At 42.3% G+C, this 27,030-nt stretch overlaps 1 protein-coding gene across 1 annotated transcript in view; it reads right to left on the reverse strand.

Moving 5' to 3' along the window:
* Positions 1-27,030, reverse strand: part of ADGRB1 (adhesion G protein-coupled receptor B1) — a 206,051-nt gene that overhangs the window by 19,163 nt on the left and 159,858 nt on the right. The window contains exons 23-27 of the mRNA XM_026069494.1: positions 24,361-24,427; positions 19,187-19,272; positions 5,620-5,791; positions 4,291-4,386; positions 1,421-1,460 (exon numbers count right to left, since the gene is read on the reverse strand). Coding sequence (XP_025925279.1) covers positions 1,421-1,460; positions 4,291-4,386; positions 5,620-5,791; positions 19,187-19,272; positions 24,361-24,427 — 461 coding nt within the window. The remainder of the gene's footprint in view (positions 1-1,420; positions 1,461-4,290; positions 4,387-5,619; positions 5,792-19,186; positions 19,273-24,360; positions 24,428-27,030) is intronic.

The following is a 27,030-nucleotide window of genomic DNA, read 5'->3' on the forward strand; positions in this document are numbered from 1 at the left end:
ATGGACAGAAAGAGACCATGAAATAAGATATCACATGGATAAGTGAGATAAATATACTGTGACTGTGATAGGCATAGAGAGAGGGAGTGAGGCAAAGAAAAAGACAGAAAATGATAAATAAGATATAGATAGATATTAGATAGATAAATGATAGTGACAGTGATGGACAATACACAGAAACACAGTGACAGAGATAAATGTTGACAGAGATAGAAATACATAAATAACAGGTACAGCAAGACAGATGGCTGAGGACAGAGATAAATAAGTGATTGCTAGATAGGGAGAAACAGATAAATTATAGATAAATATATTAGATAAATAAATGATAGATTAGATGAAGAAAAAGATAAATGAAAGGGACAGGTAGATATATATAAAAACAGACAAAGAGAGGGAGGGAGAGAAAAAGAGAGAAAGAGAGAAAGAGAGGGAGAAAGAAAAAAAACTAGAAAAAGAGAGAAAGGAAGGACGGAAGAAGGAGGAAGAGGAAAAGACAGAGAAAAAAAGCTTTCATATCATACTAACCACACCCAAAATATGTACTGTCCTTGGTTAGGGGAGATCCTGGTTTGGAAGATGTGRATTATATGTAAGTGCCAAGCAAGCTGGAATTACTCTTGCTTGGGAGAGGAGAGAAGTCTGGGTGGGTAAACGAAAGCCTGCATCTACAAAGGATAAGACTAATATCAGCCAAGTGGTCAGGCGTGCCAGGACCAGGAGAGGATGAAACCTGCAAAGATGAACAGGCAGCAAAGCGGACTCTAGACAGCAGAGACACCCCCAAGGATATGGAAGAAAAGACAGTTCTTGGAGAAAGGGACTGTCAGCCCATGCAGATCTAAAGGATCAAAAGGAAAGATGTGTGTGATACAACACACAGGAGAAAGGTACAGGCAAAGAGAGACCTGAGCCATCTCCGTAAATACAGACAGTTTACAACTGTACCAGATGTATCTATGGGGTCAGGAGGACAATTGTCCTTTCTGGAACGGGAGGAAGGTCCTCCAGATTCCAGACCTTCTCCAAGACACCTCTCTCAAGCACAGAGCTATCTGAGGTTGCCTTGGAAAGGGGCTGCTAAAGCAAAGAAGGATCTCAGTAGGAAGAGATGAAACAGATCTCTTATTCCTGGATACTCTTCTCTGCCACCACGTGACACGGGCCACAAATAAGAAATAATACCTTGGAGGCGAGGCTTCATCTTAGCTGAAAAGCCAAGAAAGCTGTGGGGAAAAATAATAAGCAAAGCACAGGGCAGAATTAGGAGGGTTGCTTTCTTTTAGGCAAGGCTGAGAGTTAGGGCAGCAAGTACATGCAAGCCACTAAGACACACACAAATAAAACAGAAAGGAAAAAAATGGCCTAGTTCAATCCCCAAACCAGGTCACTTGTTGATTCTCACCTGTGATGTGCTCACCTGATCTACAAGCCATATCCACATCCTTCTCAAAATCGGTCTGAAAGACAGAGAACACAGAGGACATGGTCAAAAGGAGCTGACAGGGAAAAAAAAGCCACCTGGAATGCAAAAATTCTTTAACTCACTAGCCAGAAACAATCTACCAAAGAGTGGAGCAGAGAAATTTGCATTGGGCTTTGAAACATGGCAAACATACTTTTTTTTTTTTTTTCCCCAACTATGGCTCTTGAACCTCAGGCAGTGGTAAAGCTGTAACACTGCTTTGCAGCTGGATTCATCTGCTCATCCATAAACTAATTCCAGGGCTGCCATATGCTTATGCACATTCCTAGAACATAGGGGACAGATTCTTGGCCTGTTCTGCCTTGGATTTATCTTCCCATACTTAATCTAAGTGAATTCTCCATCAGCTAAAAAGATCTGAGGAGGCCTCTGAAAGCCCTCTGTACCTGCTGTGTTTTCTTGTCATCAATTACCAAGTCACATGAAGTGCAAACATGTCTGCTTTTGAAACTCTTAGCATATAAAAACAATAGTCCCTGTAGGAACAAATGCTGCATAACTTTTTCAAATTGTCTGTGTAGCCAAATGAAACTCTTCCCTTCTCCCAGCGTAAGCTAATGCTTTTCCTAAAGCTCTCAGCAGATAACATTTCAAAGAGCTGGATATAAGGAATCACAACGGGTCATGAGTTTTCATGGAGTGATGGAAAGGCCACAGGCTAACAAAAAGTAGAAGAGTTCACTGATTACTTCTGGTATCATTTGGGAATGAAGGCACTTAATATAACTGTATTAACATGATGAAATACATTCCAGTGCCATACTAGCTAAGCAGAGTGTGTTAAAAAAACATCCCACTGCAATAAGCTGTTCAAAATCAGCAGGCTGAGATCCAAGAGTCTTAGGAAAGCTGGCTGAGGAATTCTATCAACCTTGCTCTTATTAATTTCTTAGTAAATTTTGGAATATCAGGGAAATTTGAAAATAACAGAAGAGAAGTAATACTGGGCTTATGCTAAAAAGGGCAGGTGGGATAAGACAGAAAAATATAATTACACTTTCCTGATAGGAGTTCCAGAATAATATAACAGAACAGCTTGTACTGCTCCTACTGACAAATAAATTAAGGACAAGTGTATATTTAATACCAGGTGTATATTTAATACTAGTCAACAAGATCGGGAGGAAAACAGTTTTACCCAGCTAAACTTCTTTCCAATCACTGAGAAGACTGTGAGATTACTGAAAAAGGTACAGGCAAAAATGCAGTCCTGCAAAGCCTTTGATTTCTTTGGTTACAGTATGACACAATCACTATAATATAACACTGTATCTCTCCAAAAATATCAGTGAGGAGCCATCATTTGTGTTTGGGTTGTTTTTTTTTTTTTGTTTGTTTGGTTGGGTTTTTTTTGCTTGGATGGGAAGAAACTGACTGTAAGCTGTCTGTTTTTCAACACTTCCATCAACTTCCAAAAGTAAATGTAATCTCATAGCTAAAAACTTGTAGTCGACAGAGTTTTTCAAAGTGGTAAATAAAGAATGAAAACACAGACTTGTACACAGAGGGACAAAAATCTGAGACTTCAGAATGTAGCGCTCGGGATGGTGACAAAAGAATGACAAATGCAGCATCCATATTTTTAAGGGATGCTGAGAAACTGAAGGGCATATGGGAAAGAGTTATAGAAATAATGTCTTACAGAGAGAGAATAAAACAGCCCAGTGTGTTACCTTACTGAAAGGACGACTGAGACCGGATATGATTATGGTGTCTATTACTGAAAGAGCAAAAGTACTAGGCACACAGGGGGCTTTCTAATCAAACATAAAAAGGCATAGCAAGAACTGAAGTATGAAAATGAGAAGCCTACACATTTAAATTAGAAATGATGCACCTGTTTTTAACAAACACCTATGAGATGTGGAAGAACTGCATATCCCCTGATGTCTTGACTTAAAGACTGTGCTTTTTGAAATGAGAACTTTCACCCAAGCGCAAGCTACTTAGCTTAGCACAGGAGTGACTAGAAGAAATGCATTGGGTTGCAATGTAGGTGGAGTCTAAGTAGATGAACTAATAATGTCTTCTGGCATTAAACTCTATGAATATATCAATTTAAATAAGTCTGTCACATCTCTGAACCTGGCAAAGAGCACTGGGCAAAAGGGCAGAGGAAAATCCTAACTGGTCTGCTTTGAAACTTGTCCAGATCTTGTCTGGAAGTCCCTACCACAACCTCAGAATTCAAATGATTGTTATACCATCTCCAGCATGACACTGGAGCAGATGCAAGACTGTTCCCCATAGCTTATTCTTCAACTGCCTTATCTAGTCTGTTTGTAAAGGACTTACAAAACAGGACCAAGTTTATAGTACTTAAACTATATTCCCAGTGAAGCAACGTCAAGTTAAAAGTCTCTTTGAAAGAATATCTTTGTAATAATGACCATGACCCGACACACAGTGATTAAATCATTATTAAACTACTGCCTCCTAGCTCCAGATAGGACAAGGAAGCATGCTGGGATGAAAAGGTCTGGGAAATAGATAGCGAGAGAAAGCAGGTATATTTTGGCTTTATTTTTTTCTGGGAAAGAAAGGATCTAACCAGGCTTAACGTAAAGATGTTTGCAAAACCCAATGCATGAGTTTGAGTTCCTGAATGCTATAAAAAAAAGAAAGAGGATTTGCGGATGAATGAAAGAGCCTAAGCCAAGCGCCACATTTGTTCAAGCATAGTTYTAAAGGAAAAAGGAGTGATGATTGCAAAATGTAGGACAGACAGAGCCCTTTGTTTATCTGTTATTGGTTAAAAATGCCCCAGGTCCCTTAATAGCAGACTAAATGGCAGTTTTCCCTACCATTAGCTGAGCATGTCCATTCTGAAATGACCCCCCAGAGTCTCCATTGCCCTCTTCTTGACGATCCACTACTCGGCACTTTACAGCATCCTGGACCTGCGGAAGTAAATGGATTTGCAAAAGAGAGAGTCAGAAAGAAGCACTATGTAAAGCCAAACCATGTGAAATTCTGCTGAGGAGAAAACCTTATAGTCCTTGGTAGCTTAGAACAACATGGTTCCTACTTCAGTAGCACTCTGGTATTCAGTTCACATGGTTCAGAAGTTACATATYTCACACGCTAACAGAGCAACTCTAAGGTTTTACAGGTGCCCTGTGTCACACTGTTGGTCACTTCTGGTTGTTTGATTCATATGGTCAAGAAAGAAAATATCTTCTATTCTGCAGCTTGCAATACTTTTATGATGCATGCTATTGCATAAATCTTTATATTGGGGCCTAGTATGTGTGATTACARTGCTATATTGACTTTATTATATACCTGATCCAAAACTCACTGAAACCAATGCAAAAATCTGAGTGAATGCAATGGGAGTTAAATGCAGCCCCAAATTCATAATGCAATTAGTTAAAGGAGTCTCAGCCAAGCCAGTGTTGTAATTCCATTGATTTCATTGGTCTGACATAAGCAATTAATCTGTCTTACTTAATTTAAAGGAGCTGTAGGAAGATAAAATGGGTATTGGAAAAAAAGAAAAAAAAGCTTCCTGTCTTTGTTATTAATAGCCTATCCACTCATTAAGATGAAAAGAATAAAAGAAACATAAAATATTCTTCATTTTCTTCCCTGATATAATTTACCACTTTAAATATCCACAGGGAGGCTGGAGAGAATTTGCTCRATTTCCTGGCAGGATTATAGCTAGCTTTACTTTCTAGTTCTAATATCTAGGTACCGGTGCCAAAATACTACCATTTTGTAAACTTTTGCGGTACACGTTGTCCCTCTCAAAATCAAATAACAAACTTGCTTTGGCTAATATTTCATTTTCAATGGGATGGAACACTTCTGGAAATATTAATTTTTGGGCTAAACAAGCAATACATAATATGTTAGCTAGAAGACAAGCTGAACCAAAATTGTTCCCAAAATTCTACTCTATAGTACACATAGCATGACAACCGTTGAGTCATCCATCCCTCCATCCATCCATCCCTTCCTCCCTTCTCTGGCTGATAATGTCATGGTCATTTCTGTGGTCACTGTCTATGYGAAGGTGAAAGCTCATAGCTCACAGGATTAGAGAAGCTAACAGGCTGACTGCACATTTTTCAGGTGCTTGCTGTAGGATGTTGGTTATACATAAAAGAACCACTCATGTTGCCCACCTCCCGCCTTAGGATGCAATGGACCATCACGATGACGAAGCCCTCCAGTGAGTCAAAGACAGCRAAAAGGATCTGGAAGAGTGCTGACCGCCGATCTGTGATTGCCAGAACTGCAGACATCCAAGTCAGAGCCAGGAGAGGCAGGACCACGCATGAGCTCCAAAGGGATGCCCTGTTAAGGGAGAGGAAAAGAGAATTCAGCTCTACTTTAACCTCACCCACTTCCATGTGGGATGCTAATTCAGCCTCCTGATCCCATGGGGCTTCAGAAGACCTCTCCTCAGCAAACATACGCTTGTGCTAGATGTCTTCTGAGCCCCTCTCACAGGGAAGCAGGAGAATACTTTGCACACTCACACTACTGAAGCAGGTGACACATTTCTAAGGGAGGGACTACTAGCCAGTGGTACAATCACGGATAAAACTTGAGGTGGGGAGGAAGGAGGCAGATACCTCACTTTCCCCTTCATGCCCTTCCCACTCTGTGCCCCTATTTCACAACTGTGGTATTTCCCAAGGAGGGGGAGACAAAATACAAACACTGCAGGTTGCCAGAGGGAAGCGGAACAGCTGCAGCAGAGGCTGGTTTGTCATGACGGTTGTCCGTACACAGGTTACAGACACTAGGACTTCTACAGCACATGGAAGACACTATCAGGTGGGAACATGTTTCACGGTTCCAAATAACTAAAACAGATGAGCACAGAGCCGATGTGGAGATTGATCTCCTCTTGCTGTTGCAAAATAGCTCCCTTTACAGCAGATGCTTCCTACAAGACCACATCAATGAGCATCAAGAGAGCTGATACCTGACACAAATTATCTGTGAGAAGAAAATTTCTGCTTTCTCCTGTGATCTTCCTGGCTGAATGCTTTGAAAACTTGCAGTTTTTTTTTTTTTTCACCTTTGGCAATATCACTGTAAATTAATTTATTCTTGAGGGGACATGCTGGGTTGAAACCACTTCTTAATCCACGATGTAGAAAACTGGACAAAACAGTCTTCTGCAATGCAAGTACCACCACATGAACCCCCAAGTTTTTTCTATGCATAATGACTCTAGAAATGAGAAAGCAGTTCTATTTCCCTGGACAATTCAGTCATTCAGCACTCTGAAATGGTCCCAAGCGATTTTAACTGCATGCTATGGACATTTTAGGAAGATGACCTAACTTCTGCTGTCAGTTGTCCTATATATCTGGGTGCTCTGGCACACTAAGAATACTGGGGAATTTCTCTGTGTGGATATGTCTAACAAATAAGAGTAGACTCATGCCCAGACCGAATAACAAGCTGAGCTTCAAGATTTTCTGCATAGAAAACCTCGACCTATATACCAAAGAACACATATAAGCAACACAGTAAATTACAGGACGGATATCATGACACACATGACATTTTGCAGTACTCACATCTGACTTGATTACCATTGCATGCTATACGATCAAGTTTTTAATAATGATTACTTGCCGGTTATCCAGGTACCACCCTCACAGACCTCAGTGAGAGATCTACCTGAACAAAGCTGGATTAAAGAACAGGTATGGACATCAGGACTTAACACCCTGACTTCAGTTCAGAGATTTTCAAGGATTGCTGCATCGGTTGTGCTGTAATGACCATATTCTGAAGTGATGGGTTATTTGTGTAGTCATAATGATACTTTTACTGCAAATATTTCTGCAAGCAGTCCAGACTCAGATGTGTTCCTCAGTGGTATACTTAAGCAATGTAATTTACCTAAAGGAACAGGCAAATGACATTTACTTTTCTTCAACTAAATCAAGTATTATGAGCTTTCCATGTAAGGTAAAGGCCATGACATAATCTATATATCTGGTATTTTCATATAGGATGACATAATGAAAGTTCTTTTATGTCGAATAGGAAGTATAATTTTAAAGTACTGCTTACCCAAAAAAAAAAAAAAAAAGAAAGAAAAGAAGCAGCCAAAGACAACCCTCAACCAAACAACCAACCCCTAAACAAATCTTTGTGTTCCACTTCCACCCCAGCCCCCCAAAATCTGTCTCATCATACTGAAATAAGTGAAATCTCACATTGCTATCATTTGCGGTGGTGCATTAATAAAACTGGCCGAGGAGTAAGTGTAGAGAAAACAAAATCAGAGAGGCAGAAAAGCCAAATGGAAAGATGAGGTTTCCTCCACAACATGCCATTCTAGGCGTGTCTTTCATGCAAGGATCAGCAAACACAACATGCCTGGTCTATGGCTTGGTAAAGGAAGTCATTCCAGGAGCAACCTGCAGTATTGCCCACTGGAAACAGGGAGAATAAACAGAGGCTGCTAGAGCAGCTCCTATCAGACAACTCTGTTTCCTGGAATTATCTGGTCTCCCAGAATACTCTTAACAAATACAGATATGTGCATTACCACCACCAACATGAAAACATGAAATCTGAAAATCACATCTGAGAATGGATTTGACCCATAAGTAAGGGTCTGGACTAATGATCTATAGTTTGCACTGGGTTTTCCATTTTTGAACCAAAACTGCAACATCAAATTGACAATCATCATTTTGATTTAGATCCAAGATTTAGATGTGGATTTGGGGTTGGTTCATTCTAGCAAGAAGCTAGAATTCAACGCACTGGCTTCAAAACCTGCTCCAGCAAATTATGCTTTAACGAGGAACTGCCTGAGTCTGAATTTGTTCTCCACAATGCAGATGCAATTATCCCTAACTACACTGGAATCCCTTCAGAGCTTCTGCAGTCCTTATCCTGGACTCAGTGAGTCCTTTCTAGCCCCATGTTCTATGTGTCTCCATACAGACAAACTGTTTAACTTTCCTCTGAAACAAGACATCTTAGTCAACTTCACTGCAGACCCCATAATTAGCAACCTTAATAGCAGTACTCTTTTCACCACACTCCCACCTCAGATGATGAAAATAGCATTATGCCAGATATTTGGGTGGTGTAAATCAGAATTTTCCCAACTGAGATGTGCTGACTTACACCAGCTATGAGTATGGCCTGACTTTCTGATCTCTTTGTGATTCATCTTATAGGTGCTGAAAACTCAACAGTATTCATCCCTTACAAATGCTATGGAAATGCTGGCTGACATTTAATGCATAATCTTTATTCTCAGGCGGCAGATGGCAATGGGTCATAGGACTATAACTTACTCTAATTTCGCTTTCACAGCTCTGCTTAGCTTTTGAAATATTAAATGCAAAAAAGTTCCATTAAAAAAAAAATCATATCAAGCCTGAAATTTCAGAAGAAAACTCAGGGGAAGATAAGTGGATTTCCTGTGACATTGCCCTTAATTCCACCTGCAGTGAGTTGAATTCATAGCAGACCTTGTACTTCTGCCACCTTTTGGTCTGTCCCTTTTTCAAGAGGTACTTTGCATCCTTAAAAGGTTGCAGAATAGCTTTCAGGACCTAAGGAACATCACAGTGTTATGGTGCTATGCAACATGAAATGATGATTTGTTATCTGATGACATTGTGATTACTTAATAATTCTTCATTATGGATTKTCTGTGATCAATGAACCGAGGATTTCTATTGCTTGAGACAAAGGACTAACCCCTTTAGCTGGCAGATGAAGTAGGCATTTTTCCTCTTATTTGTTCCATAGATCACAGCACTCATTATGAATAACAGTAATGTTATAAAGGGAAGATCATTATGCTGCACTGTTGAAGCATGATGCTAGTTTATTGTGTGATGACCATGGCATAATAATGTTACTCAGCAGTACAGTTGTCATGTCATGCTGCTCCTCCCCACCACCCCATGTTCCTGCCGCTTCACAGAGAAATGGCGTTACCTTGAGATATGGCAATGCCACATCACAACACAACCATGTATTGTTACAATGCCATGTGACAACATGGAAACACAGTAACATTGCCCAAAGCTTTATCTAGTGTGACAAAAACTTAATCTCAGGACGAGAGCACTTAAGAGACCCAGCTCTGGAAGCAAGCAAATCATGGTCTTTGGTCAGAACGTCAAAGGCTAATTGTGGTTTTGTTCTTTAACTAGCTGGTGGCTTTAGGACTCTTCATCTTTGCAAAAGAAACAGGATAAACTGATGGAATGTGGAGGATAGTGATGGAAAGAGAAAAAGGTTTCCGTAAACAAAGATCTACATGAAGAAAGATTAAGAGGCCTGGGCCCTGACAAAGGGCAAGCAGGAGAAGGACACACAGTACATGTCAACAAAGACGTAAAGAGCCATTATAAAGAGGTAAGCGATCAATTCTTCTCATTACTCAAGGCTGACAGGACAGCCAGTACCACAAGCTAAAGAAACAGCAGAAGGAAGAACATCTTTATAACTCGGAAAGCAGCTCCCGGAGAAGAGCTGTGGAAAGGGAGGTGGCAGGGAGACTTAAAACACAAGATGAAGGGGTTGCTCCTCACATGCTGCTCAGAGGGGGTAGCTCCCATTCTGGAGAGCCATTCTAATGACCTTGCTACTCCTATTTCACAGCATTTCTGGCACAGGAAAAGCACTGTACAAGGATTTAATTTATTCCTTCTCTTGCAGTTTATTCCTTCTCTTACTTCTATTCTTCCTAAAAGCAAGAACATGAGTGTTGCCGGAATTTTAGGGACAGTTTTAGAGAAACTCCCTTTAATGTTGTTTCCATATTACCAAGAAAGGAAACCCATAACTAGCAAAGAAGGACTGCTGTGCATGCTGTTTCCATGCATGAGGAGCACAGAAACACAAGACATTATTCTCTTTTTTCTCTCGAAGGTAATTCTTCTCCCAGTTGCTGGAATCTGAACCATATGACTAGAAGAACAGGAGATCAAATACCTCTGAGCTAGACAGGCAGGTAACGAAGTAGCTATGGGCAGGCTAATTGGTTATTCACCCCTAATAAGAGCAAACCCCTTACATGGAGGATTTGATGCAAAAGCCTCTGATGATGCAAGATGGATGATGCATAAGAAGGGCAATAAGGACTCCCTGACATTGACAGACCCTTGCCTGGGTTGCCTCCAAGACAGATTCAAGTTGAGTAAATTGTGCTAGGGCCTTAGTCTTGGAGTACACCTAGTCTCTTCCCTATGGTCAGAACTTGAGTTTCCATCTTTGCAATGCACTGCCTGACATGAATCCCTTCCTTTCTTCCTCCTTTCTTCCTTCTTTCCTTCCATCCATCAGCAGTTCCTGGTTTCTGCAGTGGACTGCCTCTTTCACAGCAAATATAAAGAAATGGCATGTCCTTGAGACATTTTTTAGCTATTCCAGTCTCAGATCAAAATTTTTCACAGGTGGCAAAGACAAATGAATTACAAGGTACCACTTCACAGGCTAAGGCTACTGTACATGCAGCAACTAAAAGGAAGGAAATGTGGGAAAAGAGGTCTTTTCAAAGGCAAAATGTGCCCAGGATCTACTCCAGACCAGACCACAGGGAGAGAGGGTTTTTTTTTTAACACACAGCTGTCAAGCCTGGCTTACGTTTAACAGGTCAGAGAGATCCAAAGGTTTCAAATACCCTTCTCTGGACCCTTCTCCCTTAGACACAGAGATTACCATAATGTGCTGCTCAAAACTGCTATGATTTCCAAAAGCCAAAAAAATTGACAAAAAGAAGTCATATGTATCTTTTCATGCCATGCTATCCCAGAGATGAGCCTCTGAAACCTACGGCTCTTACAGGAGGAGAGCTGGAGGGGGCTTGAATAATTCCAGCAGGAACAACACAGTAACATGCTTGATGTGCTCTCTACCAAGCAGCTATGGCTAACTCCATGTCAGGAAAGAGTCAGGAATCCTTACGGCATCTAATTTCCACTAGAAAACTTCAAAACTAAATGGCAAAGCTGGCCCAAAGTCTGGGATCGATGCCAGTGGAATGGTAGTAGCGACATGCAGCATAGTCAAAGTTTTGCCTTATTGACAATCTCATTTACAATAGATTTGGAGGAAGAAAAAAAAACAACAGTTCAACTGCAGAATGAAGTGGATGACAAGGGTCAGATCAGGGCTGGKTGAACTAATTTATCTATTACTCAGCTGCCTTTTTGCAAGGACAAGACCACAATAAACTTCAGGATATACAACAAAACCAGCACTGGCATTAATCATTTAAAGTATCTATCTTCTGGGAAAAAAAAGGGCATAAGCTTTTACAAGACACCTCCAATCTCTATTGAACCAATTAAATTAAAACAGCAAGAGATTGGTATTTCAAATCCCTTTTTTCCAGATTTGAAGATGAATCAGAGTATGTGATTTATGACAGCCCAATGTCAAACAATATAGGAGAAGGGTTTGACATTGTCTTACTTTTTAAAGGAATTTACTATGAACTGAATGCTTTTAACAGTCTGGTTTATTAATAGTAAGGCTTCTGCTGGTTTAAACATTCCTCTGGAGACATGGAAAATCAAAGTGCAGTGACTTGTTAATTCCAGACTTGTGGTATGTGATCTGGATTAACTCCATTTCACCATCTCAGCTGGGCACTATCGCAAAAGGTAAACAAAACGTTCAGCAGTGAAAAATAAATGAGATTTTGTTTAGCTTTTGCATCTCATAGAAAATCTTAACTCTTAATATAGGTGATCAAGTATTCTCTTTTGCTAATGACAATTGGTCATTTTTCAGAAATATACATTCTTCCTAACACATTTTCTAGATATGGTCCAGTTTAAAAAAAAAATCATGAAAAAACTTGTGTTTTGATTTTCTTTTATATTTCTACATTCTGAATTTTGGCTCTCAACTGTTCATTTTTGGTTAGATTGATCAAAGGTAGGAGTTTTACAAACTGCAAATGTTTAACTCTGAGACTGTTTCTTTCACACATTTTATATATTGTATATTACTTTAGACATTTAAAACAAATTATAGAATTACCCAGAAATGATGTAAATAATAAAATTTCACAAGGGGAAGGAAGAAAGATAAACCTTCCCTTCCCTGCTACCCCTCCTACCTTAACCTTTGGAAAAAAAGCCAACAATATAAATAGCAACAATTACTGCAGGAGAACGAAGCTCTGACATTTTCACAATTTAATTTTTTTTTTACTAACTCCAGTTGCATCTAAGAAGAGATCTAACAGCATTTGACTTTCGAAACTCAGAGCTATGAAATGCTTTAAGATTTTGAGATCTCACTGCAAGTGCTTTCAGAGGACCGCAGGAGTGTTGACAGCCCTATGAGGTATTAAACCTAACTCTAGCCCTGCCTAAGAAGAAAACAGGTAGGGGTGAGTCACCAGCTCACTAAAACCGTACTCAGTCCTCTGTAGTCTCATTGGAGTCAAAGACCCAAACACACGCTTAAGTGTTCGGCTAAACTGGAGTTTGAGGCCCTAATATTCTACCATCAAAATCAATGGGAACCACACCTTTAAGTCTGTAACTCCAAGAACCAAACTGAATCAGGGCGTTAAGCGTATACCCAAATTTAAGCAAATGAACAGTCCCATCGTCTTCCATGGGCTGCTCACATGCTTAAACATAGACATGTTCTAAAGTGCTTTGCAGGATCCAGCCCATCAACTTTTGTTCCAGGGATGTTTCAGGAACCCTACACTACTCACGGCCCACAGAATGAGGTCAGGGAGAGGTGGGGATGTGGGGACGTGGGCAGGGACATGGGGAGAGAAAACAAACAGGGGTTGGCAAAGGAGGGGAATGAAAGAGGGAAATCAAAAAAAGAAAGTGAGAAAGAAAGAAAGAAAAGAAGTTGAAATTAGAGGAACTAACATGGCGTTACTGGTGGCTGTGGCCGAAACTTCTGCAGAAGAAACTACTCCACACTTGGAACATTTGAGCGTCATGCCGTAAAGGGGCACTGCCATCTGACTGCAATTAAAATCAAAAGACTGAAACAAAACAAAACACTTTGCTCATGAACACAAACGTAGAAAGGAAAGGGAAAGAGAAGCCAAAAGAAAGAGAACGAAAGAAAGGAAGAAAGAACAAAGAAAGGGAACCAACCAACCATACCCAGTTTTAAAAGAGAAATGAAAGACAGGAAGGAATAAAACTCTCTCATCTGTATCATTCCAGATGCAGGAAATGGGAAAATGTGCGATTCAGAGATGTGTTGGTGCCGCTGGAGTGGGTGGAACTGTGCTGGTGAGGGTTTTGCCAGATTTAGGGTGTCTCTCTCTGGCACCCATGGAAGAGAAGCCAGTACTGCTCTCCCAATCTCCACTGCCTTCTTTTGGCTTGTTTTGAGAAATTGCTCTTTTCCCTTCCGGCCTTTTGGCTCGGAAAAAAGAAAGGTGGCAGGGTTGTACAGTAGAAGGCAAGAAGTAGGGCTGTGGGGACTGTGTCTGCTTAGTTTGTTTCCTAAAGCAATGCAAGGGATAGATGGCACTTTATCCATTGGCCTTTACGTGCTAACCCTCACCCTGGTGGGGACACCTATGTGGCAGCTGACAACAACAGGAAATGGGCCACTCTTTGGTGACTTAATCTATGATGAAGCACATGCAAATGGGACTATGTCCTTGAAGTTAAGCATGAGCTCAGGTGTTTTGTCGGACTGTCCTGAAGGGAGGTGAATGGGCTGAATATGTCTGAGTGATTTCTTCTCCCAGGTCTGTGGAGAACCTTGTTTTGGAGCTGATAACATCTTTGGGATTAACCCTGAGACTTGCTCACATAGGTGTCTCTCTCTCTTTTTTTCAGTATGGGATAAATCACAGGCCATTGTGGGTTGGGGCTTTGGGGACCAGTAAAGGGCATGCCCATCTGATTCTTTGGAAGCTGACATGTACTGGTGCGTAGGAACCCATCCAGCTGATAAGTCAGCTCTATCTCAGGAGCCTAGAGGCCACATTAGCTTGACCATGCTTCTTCCCCAAATTTATTAATTTGCATGCACTGCCTAGTAAGTGCAGATACATAGCTTCCACATCAGACCTGGTCTAGGAAATGGGTAGGAGTCAGCAGAACATCCTACAGACCTACACAAACAGCCTAATATCAGAGATGACATTAACATCATTGGCAAGGGACAGCAGGTCTGTTATTCCTAGGTAATGGTAGTGCAGCTGGTAAGAGATGATGTTTGCAAGTACCAAACGTAGGGCTTTTACAGCCCTACCCTGCCTGGGAGAGAGACTAGAAAACTTGACTGATTGTTTCCTAACTTTTATGGCTGTGTTCAGTCTAAACTGAAAAAAGGACATCCCTATGCACACCAACACAGCATTATTGGTGGTCATGTGAGCTTACTGTTAAGTGGCTATCGATTGGTCTTTTAATCAGTTACAGTGACATAAGCCATTACTTCCTTCCAGAATAATGACTTGTAGCTAAGGCATCCCACAGCAACTTGCAGCCTTGAGACACAGCGAAAATTAGCTCCTGTGTCAATAGATACATATCTTCAAGGAAGAATGGTGTAAATCCAGCGTGAACAATGGCTGAACCAAAGATAAAGAGGGTCTTGAGAGGCATTAAGTGCAAGACCATTAAAAAAGATGGTCTATCCCCAGACCTATGAGCCACAAAGAACAGATAAGCAGAGAGACAGAGAGAGGCAGAGATAGGCAGCAAAAAGAAAGTAGATTGATTCAAGGAATTTGATGGAAAACTATACCAGAAAAAACATGAATGACACTGAATCACAAAAAAACTGGTCAAAAGACCACTATAACACACAACTGTAACTGCTGTTGGGCGTATTTATGCGGAAAGCTGTAAGCAGTAAGTACAAATATGAATGCATTTATATTCTAATGTCTTCTTGTTGGGGGCAAGGGGTTGTTAATACACTAAATTCCTGTAGAAGGTTTATATTGGTGCATGTATGTATGAAATGGTAGCTAATGAAATAATCACAGTGAATAATGCATTCATTTAATTAGCTTTTTTTTCCACTTCCTAAATATCCACAAGCAGCTCATGGACTCATCTGGAGTGTTCACTGGAGCCTGGATTTTGCTACCCTTTATTGAATAGTGCGTTATACCATGCACGGCCCAGAGAGCAGGAACGCTGCTTCCAACATGAAACACTCTCAGATGAAAGGCAATACGAATCTGTCCCTACTTTAATGTAGTCATTACCTTTCCAATTACTTTTTTCTCTAGGCACTGACAATCCAGCTCTGTTACACCCCACCAGGACAGTCAAGTAGAGAGTATTTCACACAAGGTATTGGGGCTAACTTTCTCAAGTCCTCTCTGTAATCAATGGAGAGAGGAAAAAAGTAAAGTTGCTCTAAGGGGCAACTTGGAACAACTAAACTAGGCTCTTGTCTCTCTCCAGTGGCTACAGAGGAAGCCCAGGGAGATTAAACTCAGCAGGCTAAAATTAGCCTTGGTGAATATACCCTATAGTTTCATTTTTGTTCCCTGGCTGCGTGAGCACACAAATGCTTCTGGAATAAATGCCGGCTGAATAAATTTAAAATTCATTTTAAAGGCTCCTGCATACGACATTAAAACATTTGCTTTTAGTAGCACGCACGTCAATAAAGCTCGAATGCTCTCTGTGCAGCTGACCGCAAAAGGAGGCAGATTAGCCATGGGGAACTGATTAACAATTCCAAGCAAGTATCTGCTGGAAGCCAGTTGCACGATTTTCTCCCTAGCTTTAGTACACAATTTGTTCCCAGACAGGATTCAGGGCAGTTTTGTGTGTTGATCCAGTTGTCAGTATAACCATACCCATCTTTCTAAGGCCTGGTTTTGTGGAACATGTATAAAGTCATTGCCATTAGAAAGTCAACATTTTCTGACAGATATGACACAATAATCATAGCTATTTTCCCTGTTAAGTATAGGGCAAGACCTACTGTGATTCAGGTATTATTTTGCCATAACTGTTGGTTAGCACTGATTYGTTTGTGTCAACCGATCTACGCTGCAATATGTGTGCTGGGCTTCTCTTTGTGTTAAACAGCTCTTTTCTCTTCTTTTTTTTTTTCTTTTCTTTTCGTTTTTGCAACACTGAACCATACTTCTTGCCTCTGCTAAAGGAAACACAATGTTTCTTTATACCATCTCCTCAGATCCAAATATCTCCGAGGCAGTTACTCATTCCGATTATCTTCAGATCTACCCTCCAACACGGTTCCCAAGCCCAGGCCAGAAGCGGCTAGCTAAAGGGAGGGGGGTACCAGAGCTCTCAAAAGCATTTCAGCATTCTCGGTGGGTGCTCTTCGAAAGGAGAACAAAATCGGCAAAATCACTTAAGCACAGAGAAGGCTTAAAAGTACTGCACACACACACACGGACACGAAAGAGGGGGGAAAAAAGAGAAAAGAAAGAAAAAACAAAGAACATCAGAAAAAGGATCTTTTTTTGTTTTGTAGGTTTTGCTTTCAAAGTATAACTATGAATATGATCAATAACCAGCTGACATGTATTAAATAAGGATATTCTGTGTGCAGTTTAGCTTAGAGAGAGAAAGAGGGAGACTGAGAGACAGTAGCTCACTGCTTTGCTAATCCAATAAATGATTTATTTCAATGTTTGCTTTCAAATATAATTATCTCGCTACTGACTCTGCCTGGGGTTAGGGTATTATTTTCTTGAGTTCTCTCTTTGCAAAGAAGGCATCATCCAGAATAAAGCACCCTCTCATTAGGAGCTGCGTTAAGCAATGTGCCAAGGTCACTTCATGTGCCTTTCCAACTCAGCAGCAACAGACTTCTCTGCTCATCGAAACCAGCCCAAGTCTCCTCTTATCACTACCATGGCACCACTCGGACTTCTGGTTTTGTCTTGGTGTAAGAGAAGGACAAGCTGTGGCTGCTCTAACACCAGCCTTGCAGGGTAAAGGCACCTGAACCCGCTAGCCCTAAAGAAGGATCCTCCAGCACTTGCGGTGAGTGGCCAAGCTTCAGCATCTGCGGCAAAGCAACGCCTTTACTCTCAGTAAAAAAAACAAGAAATAAAAAAGTGTCTTGTGAAAATGTGTGGCTGTAGGCTGTGGAGCTGGGAAGGCTGTTCCTACCGAGACTCCTCACTTTGTTGCCCTGAGGAACTACACCACATGGACACCTCAGCACTGCTGCTCAAAGCATGAGCCTCCGCAGGTTCCTCCCTTTCTTCCCTCGCTAGGTGGGAGCTAGCTTCTGCCCTCAGTTACGCTGCCGTCACTCTGTGAAGAATTACTTTCACTACAGCTACTCAGCAGCGCAACGAAAGGAACATTTAACCTTGACTGTACTTTTTACCACAACCCTCTGAGACATCTTAGGGCCAAAGACTCCTGCAGGACCACAGTGGATTAAGTTGCTTGTCCTCTCTATGAAGCCCTGGAGTGCAGTACACAATACAGCAGGTATCTATGCTTCCTCCACTTACACAGACACATTTTCTTCAAAAACAGGCTGCTCTTCCTCTTAAAGTTTTAGGCTGCGCTTGTTGCCATACATGGAGGCACCAGAATACTTCTTGCTCTCCTTGTTCTCTCTTTGCAAACAACATTTTGCTTCAAAAGTACAATCATTTTTCGCAGTGATAAACCAAACACTATCAACTGACAAGCAACCCAAGCAAGACAAACACCATCAACTAAACAAGCAGTCTTTCTTAACAGCAGGTAAGGAGTTAGCTTCTCTGACCGCAACAGCAACCCAGGTAAGACAGTGGAATGTAATGTATTAGCATCAGCAGCCAGGCTGATCTGTACATTTTCCATGCTCTGATTTGAATTAAAGCGTCAGTGTGCCATTTCTGTCTTTGCTTGAAGCATGGCATAGCCCAGGGATAAAGTCTGAGCAGGCTGCAGCCTCGTTTAGAGAAACAAAGACGAAGGGAATGCTCATCCTGCTGGAGCTAGCGACAAAATAGCCCTTGTCAGCAGAGTTTGGTGCTAAGCCAACAGATAGCTCTGTGCGGTAGTTGAGGCCCTGCCTGCTGGCTCCCCCAGTGAAATCACACTTATAACGGCTGTGGAATATTTTCTTCAATTTATACTACAAAGATAAACAGTTCACACACCCGGGACTTTGGGGGTGGTGGCTGGGGTGGTGGTTGCAGAAAAGATAAAGAACATCAGAAATTTTTCTAGCAGAACACATATCTTTCTCTACCTACCAGTCTTTCTTTTTACTCATCCATCCATCTACTAATCTGTTCACTCTCAGACCTTCAAACACCTTTTCCTGCAAGGCATTTCATACCTTTGTTGTCCCTCTCAGCAACCTGCCAGCCTTTAGACGCGACTTCCCTGTCACACAGCCCACGCCACATGCCACACTCTGCAATGGCATGTTCCTCTCTGATCCAGCTGTTGTCTCTAGGAGTTGGTGTGAAGGGTCACTTCGCTCCCCCTAATCTTTATGAGGATGTATCAGCCTGGGCTGAAGCCATTTTAACAAAGAGCTGAACTTCTAACCCTTCTTCATAATAACACAGTGCTGCTTCTTGGGGCTTTTGTCTCTGCTGCACTGAATAACAGAACACAGAGATGACACCAAGTGGTCCTTTTTTGTTTTGTTTTGTTTTGCTTTGTTTAGTTTAAATCCGCTTTTTAGTTTGTCTCCAATCTTTCTTTGGATTCCTTGCCTGGTTATTGATCACAACCTTTTTTGTTTGTTCGTTCTCATTCTTTACTTAGATGTATTGATATGGCATACCCTGCCCGTTCCTTCAGTTTCTTATCTGTTATTCCATCTTTGGATACAAGTTTGTTAAAAACCAGAATGCCAATAACCATGTTCACCTGTTGAAAGAGAAACAACACACAGTTTTGTTCTCAAGTGGTTTAGGTCAAACTCAGTAGCACAGAAGAAAAAAAACAAACCAAAACATTTTGGCAAGTTGCACCCTTCGGTTTCTCCAGAAGCAAGGCCACACCTCAGCAGGCCACCACCCTTCTATCCCCCTTCCACCCTGTCCCACATCCCCTGACCACGTGTCAGTGAGTTCAGGAAAACAGAATGCAGCTGACAGCAGATTGGAGAGGTCTCTGGGAGCCAGGACGAGCCTGCAAACTGCTCGGATTGTTGCAGGACCTTTTGAGGCCTGATTGCTTTTGCCCAAGGCATGCTTGAGTTCTAGCAAGGCAAACTCAAGGCTCAAGAACATTTTTTCAGGATGATCTTCAGGAACACAAACAGAAGGTGGCCAATATGGGGGAGAGCAGTGGGGTAACAAGAGCTAGTTTTAAAGTGCCTCTTGAGATCTGCAGTGATGAAGCAGCAGCAGTAACAGGATGGGGCTGTGCAGTACTGTCTGCTTGCCATCTTTCCTGGCCAGTGAACAACCATCACTGCTCACAAAACCAGAGGCGGAGGGGTGTTAGAGCGAATAGAAACATCAACTGCTGTGCTGTGATGTCTTGAGAGATATGGCGGATGGCACAGGACAGGGATCAGCCATCTAGCCACTTTCAAGAAATTAGTGGACAGGGCAATACAATCCTTTGGCCTGATTTGTTATGGTGAGAGCACCGATATGTGTATCGATAAGGTATAAATATTCACAGGGAAATGCAGGCTGTGCAGAGCTGAGGTCTCACAAAGAGAAGCTAAGCTCCTCACTGTTTTTTCTTGAATGCATCCTTTGGGTCGCTGTCACCAGCTGCATCTGTTTTACAAACCCCATCCAAGCCTCAGCAAGCTGTAAACATGAACACACTTGCGATACAAGAGCATCACTCCATTCACAGGGGCACAGCACCGATGGTGGAAAAAAGTGACACTCTCCTGGTTTTGTTGTCAATGAAACACCTGGTGTTGGTAGAATGAGGTACTAGATGTTGTTCTGCATGTGGGGCTTGCAAGGAAATGTGTAAGGCCAAATTCAGAGATGCACAACATTACATGTTGGCTGAGAGCCTTAGTGAGTTTAATAGACCCTTAAAGGTATTCCTAAGAGAGAACTAGCATAACACACATTTCCAGGGCAGGGAGATGTCTGCTCACACTAAGCCTCCATCTAACTGGCTATATCCTCTGCAAGACTGAGAAGCCTTTCTGAATTTGCCCTGCTGGTTTCAGCAGGACACGACTCAACTCACTGATGGAGAGTCCACTAGCTGGGAAGAAATGGAAGACTTCCCAAATAGCAGTTATTTTCTTTTGCATCAGCTGCTGGGTCACTGGACCACTTTCCACAGCTGCAAATTCAGTTCTAGAGCATATCATGTTATTGTTTTATAGAAACAACGCTGGCAAGTCGGTCACAGTAATACAGCCGAGGATCAGCAGGAAACCAACACTGGCTGTGTGCTTGGAGAGAGAGTGTGCTTGAATTCATTGACTCTTCTTCACCATGCTGGGAGGCTGGTGAGTGCAAGGGATACCTTTCTTTAAGGTGCAGCAAGACAGTAGCAAAGATGGGGCTGAAGTGTGGTAGGTTGGATCACTCCCGAGGCCTGGCACAACAGGCTGTCTCCTTGTTCATTTACAGGAGGGGAGATGATGAATGGCGAGGTCCTCCAAGCCCCTTCCAGGATGAAGTGTAAGGAGGACAGAAGGGCTTGAGGAAGGGCTTGTTGCAGTTCCTAGCTAGCAGTTACAAACACGCACATCAGTTTGGTACAAATACAACTTGGCCTCTGCTGTCATGGCAATGAGCAGCAAGAAGCTGTGGTAGATTGTTTTGAATCTTTCTTATTTTTCACCCCAAGAGAGCAAGAAAATTCGCACCCCCAAGCTTCTTTCCCTTGCTACTTCACTGTCTCAGGACTGTTTATCACTTAAATTCTTCTTGAGTATATTGAATATCTGTGACAGAGAGAGGACCAGAGGAACTCTGTCTGGTCCTTTTTTGCACTTAGCCAGTCAAGGACATTTTAGCAGGGACTAGAAGCTAATAAGTTCTTGGCAATCATTTCTAATTATTCATCTTCAAAAATGCCCATGCAATCAATTGCAGCTCTGCAACTGTTTCAATAAATAAAAGCTATTTCATCCAATGCATTGATTATCGTGATCAGTATCCTGCTGTGATACTGGCTCTGTTTCTTTACAAATGAGGACAGGGATATAGCATGGACATGCTTCTAAACATAGCTAAACACAGACACTTTTAATAGCATGCAGTGTAGCTTTACTTCCTTATCTCTGGGATGCCATCCAGAAGTAAAGGCACAAGTCTGAGATCCAGCCCTTGAGATAACTAGTGCGTTATGACTGACGACTCTGTCCTGACTTAACCATGCCTCTCCCTGCAGAAACCCATTGCCTTCAGCCTCAGCTCAACGAGAAATCAGCAGGCTGCTTCACCAGAGTTAGGCGAATAAAACTGCTTGCAACAACTCAGCACTGCAGTTTGGCAGGATTTTTAAGGCTAAAGGTCAGATCTGTGCAGTCATTCAGTGTCACTGGAGTGAGTGCAAGCTGCGGATGCTGGTAGAGTTGCAGGGGAACTATCTTAAGAATATCAGTTTGAGCAAAGATACTCCTCCAACCAAGGACCTTTCTCTGATGCTGAGAACAATGAGGGAGGGCATGAAAGGAGAAGGTTACTTCAGGAAATGGAAAAAGCATGTTCACAGGAGAACTGCAGTACAGGGATGCTTGAATGGCTTGGGAGGAGTCAGTACAAGCCTAGACTGCCAGGGTTAAGGCAGAGGTAGTAAGCCTGGCTGGAACCAAGCCAGCTCTGTGTAAAGTCACTTCAGTACTTTAGCATTCACTCAGTACAGCCCTGCAAGAGCCTCACTGTCCTCATGTTGAGCCAGATGGGCTGTCTCTCCATCACTGTCACAGTCAAGCTGAAATCAGGATAAAACGTGCACAGAACTGACCCTGTGGACAGTGCATGCTTGAGAATCATGTGTTCAACTCCTGGCTCTGCTGCAGTCACTGTGTGAACTTGGGCAATTTACTGAGCTTATCTGTTTCCCGGGTTTCCATTTATAAAAACGTGTTCAAAGCTGCTTCTTTCTCCCCTTCTCCAAGCTCCTCAGAGTATACACCTCCTCCTACCATCTCTTGGGCATCATTCTCTTCTCACTTCAGCCACCCATGAATCAGGCAGTCTAAACTAGATACGTTGGCTCTCTCTAGGCAGTGAAGAGACCTCCAGAGATGACTCGCTCCTTCCTAAGATCAGCTGGATGAACCACCATTTGAAAGTGTTGATCTCTCTGGAAGGACATCACCATTTTCAGCTTAGATGCTGAATAAAAACAGAGCCAAACGGAAGAAAGCTCATGTTTCTTTATCATATTTTAAAGAACTGAGAAAAGCTGAAAGATTACTTCCTTTTTGTTGTCAGCCCAACAAAAGCAAAATGGCTTGAGGTGGGAGACTGATTTCCCTTTCTTTGGGCACTACCAAAGTTCACTTCCTCCTAATCACTGCTGTCTATTGAACATTCAAGCCACTGAGCCACAGCTATCAGTTACAATGCTATTGGGGTGAAGAGCTGGTTGAGCTGAATGCACTAAGCCATGTAATGCTGATGCCAACTATTCTGGCTATAAAAAAAGAGTCTGACACCATCAGCAACATTACTGAGAGAAATTCAACTATCATGTGACTTCAAAGACCTAATGACTGGGTGGCATGAATGTCTGCTTATCCCTACCCTTCACTGAGTACTACCCAAAGACTCAACCATGTGCAGTAGCCCTATGCTAAAGAAAGACCCCAACCGATACAAGCTTGCTTTATTACAGAGGAGGGGCAAGGGCTGGCTTCTCTCTTTGCCATCATGATGAAATGATGGTACCAAGACAGCTTGATATGCTGTGATAGCAGTGAGAATACAGGTAGCAAGAGCGTTAGTGTAGTTACTCTCTTCTACATCTGCTACTGCTGCAGGGCAGTTATCCCCCCCAGGCACTGCATGAAACAAAAGTCTGATCTGGAAAGAAAAAAAAAAAAAGAATTCAAGTGTCAACAACCCCCTCCACGTGAGACTCTCCAGGGCACCTGAGCCTTACAGGCCTTACAGGACATACCGCTCCTTCGCTGGGCAAAGCACTGGGCTGGAAAGTAAGTGCAGGCTGTCACTTACATATGGGGGCTAGAACACAGCGTTAAACTTGTCTGAAATCGCTGAAGGAGGGATTTCCTAGAGGATCAGCAGTTCTCAAATTCCTTGAACCCTGTCTGACTGTCAAGATTTCTCATGGTCAGTGAAGCTTCAACAGCAGGGAAGCTTCATGAAAGGTATGTCATCACTTCAGGGACACCTCCAACTCAGGTAATAACTGGTAGAGACAGGCTTTGGTGCTGTGTTGCAGCCAAGGCAGAGGGGACAGGAGAATGGACTCCCATCACCCAGTCCATGAAGTGGTGAGACAGAGTTTGGGAATGTCCGCTTTAACCGTGCTGTCTCTTTGAGCTAGAAGTAAATGTGATTTGTTTAGAGCCACACAAGACCCCTTCAGCACTGATTTGAAGAGCTTCATTTCACCTGCAAAACAGAAAGCTTCTCACATGCACTCGCCATCTGGGACAGACCAGGAATAAATGCTGGCTGTGGAGGTACAGCTTGGTCTGAGATCAACCAGGAACAGCAGTTTTTGAAGGAGTTAATGTCAGAGTTTTCCACCATCATCGTGCATTTCCATCCAGATAGAGCAAAAACAAGGTAAAGCATTAACTAGATGTCTAGGGGACTCCAGAGAGCACAGAGGCAGAAGGCTGAGAGCTGAGGCATATTATATTTCAGAATCAAACCCATCCCAAAGGAGTACCTTGCTGGTTTCTAACACTTTGCTCTTTTCTCCTGAAGGGGAAGGTTATTAAAAGAATGAATGGAAATAGAGAGGGACATTCTTGGATTGAACGAACGAGGCAAGTCCTATACAATAAAAAGAAAAAAAATGCTTTCAGCCAAGCTCAAATACCAAAACAACAGCAGCCGCAGGTCCCACGAAGGCGTAGAGAAGACCTCCCTCTAATGACAGCCAGCAGCTGGAAAATGAAGAGGGAAAAGAAAGTTACCCAGTGGCTAGCATCACTGACAAACAGGCACGTGTTTTGTTTCTTCTTTTTGTAGAGTTCATCTCTGGAGGAGATACCCCACAGCAAAGAAGAGTCTGAYACCTTACAGCAAGCAAATTTTGCTCCCTGTTCCTCCAGAAATTACACACAGACTTAGTTGCCTGGGGGTGTGTCTGCAGAGCAGTGTTTGGTTGTTTACAGGGGAATGAATACATGCAAAATTCATGACGATGCTCTGCTTCAGACCAGGTCCTGGAAATAGTTACGTTAGTTTGAAGGCAAGACCGTGCTCTTGTCCTGTTCACTCAGAGCAAAAACAGTGGAAATTCTCCCTTGTTCACTTGCTAATCAGTTACCCTGCCCGGGCCTTAGGTCCAGGACTGAAGTGTATTTTTGCTCTCTGTCTCTGGCTACTCCCTATGGGCTTGCTGATGTGGGGAAATGCAACACAACAGCGAAGTGGGAATTCACAAAGCGGATGTTCTTAACGAATGAGCTGAACGTGACGCGTGTGGTATTTCTCCTGCAATCGGCTTATTGCTTCTCCTTCACAACATGCAACCTGAACAGGTCTTCTCTTTTCTCCATTAACTATGTGAGAAACTTTGCCTCCTTAACTCTGAAAGTTTGAATTACAGTTTAGATATGTGCCTACACAGCCTGAGGTGGGACTCTTCTCACTAAACATTGGTGTCTACCAGTGCCTCTCACTGAACCAGTCACCCTAGGTGACATTTCTAGTCAGTGGAGACCCAGTCAAGGGAGTCCAGGACGAGGCATCTACATTCAGTGAGATGAATCAAACCCTGAACTCTGTTGATTGCTTTGACCAAATCTTCACTATTCAAGTAGTCTGGCCACCCAGCCCAGATGGAGACATCACAGGGGAGATGAATCCCACTTCTCATGTAAATGGTATGAATAACCTCCAGGTGTCTCCCTGGAGTTCCTACTGCACTGTCCATTCACATGCAAACTTACTGCACACTAACATCTCTATACAGACAAGCCTGGTGTAAAAAAAAAAACAAGCAGAGAAAGGTAGGGGAAACGTCACCCAGCACCCATCCTTAGAGCTAAGTACCAGGGGCTGTCTGAATAGTCAACTGGGATTTTTAGGTTTGACCATAAGGACAACCATGAAGAGTTACAGCAGTGCTGGACTTGAAATTTCCATTTCAYGAAGAATTCAGCAGCTCAGAGCATGGGCCCATAAATTAGATACTTCAGGGCAAGTGAGGATGTGAATTCACACCATGTTGGCAACTCCACAGAAAGTTCCAGTGCACATGCTTTGACATCGCAGTACCCTGCAGAAAATGTGAGATGGAGTAATCCTGTTTCAACAGTAAACTACCATGTATTTACCACAGGGTAAGAGTAGGCAACCACAATGGAACGAGGACCTTCTCAAAGTCCTTAACCCTGCTAACCCTGCAGTAATTCATTTATGCGCCTGTACTCTCAGCAATATGTTTTCCTTCTGAAACCAAGTACTGCCTTTCAGAGTCTCCCAGGAAACAAAACCTTCTTGGAAACATTTCAGTTTTGTTGATCAGCCTCAAATGCTTTTGTATCAATTCTGACTTGTAAAAAATGTTATTTTTCACCCTAAAATACAGAACATTTGGGGAGAAAAAAAAGTATCTGAAACTGAAAATTGAAAACAGGACATTCTGTTTTTCTCCATGGCCTTCATCTTGTTTATTTCTAAATTAAAGCTGTAACGTGTTAATTTAATCTGTTCTGATTTCCTTTTGATAGCAAGTTGCTCCATCAGAAACTATTTGAGCAACTGTAATAATAAAACAAATAAGCAGTTGGGGGAGGAAGGGAATAAGAATGATGCTTTGGAGGGCTGCAACGATTGAGAGTCTCCCTGAATGCAAGGAAAGAGCAGGGGGAATAAGATAAGTTCTCAAATTCCAATCCTTCCCCAAACTTTTTAGTCCTACACTCAACCCTCATTTTGAGACCAGTTTTCCCAGGGTCTCTTTCAACCACTGAGCAAAATGACAAGTTGAATTGAAGAACAACTCTGAGAGTGAGGGGAGTGCAGCGATCTGTTTAACCACTCACTGCTGCAGCACAGAACGAGGAATATCTTTGAATGATGGAGCTGACAGCTTTGCGTCCTGTACTCAATTAGCARTGAGGATTCAGAATGACAAGGGCTTTCGTTCCCGTTAGATCCCCGGCAGCCCCTCTCCCCCTTGGAGCGTCAGGCTTTCCGAAGGGAAATTCACACATCACCAAGCACTGGCCTTCATCCTTTCTGACTGCCTGACCTCCGTATTACAGAGCTTAATCGAAGCATTTCCTTACAAAGCTGTCAGAGGTGGTGGCTGACAGCAGGGAAAGAGAAAGTGTGAAGTGATATCTGAAAAGAGGAAGCGACAGCAAACTCCAGCGATATATTAGTATATCATATTATATTAGTATAGTGTAGATGCTTTTAACCTCATCCCTACAAGGCATGGAAATATTTGCATTTTAATAAAAGATTCCCCAGTACTTGCAAAGGGTTCTCTTTATAGATCTCTTAAATGGAGCTACCACTGGAAGGGAAGTGA

This window comes from Apteryx rowi, unplaced genomic scaffold, assembly GCF_003343035.1.
Source record: "Apteryx rowi isolate R43461 unplaced genomic scaffold, aptRow1 scaffold_106, whole genome shotgun sequence".
Classification (NCBI taxonomy): domain Eukaryota; kingdom Metazoa; phylum Chordata; class Aves; order Apterygiformes; family Apterygidae; genus Apteryx; species Apteryx rowi.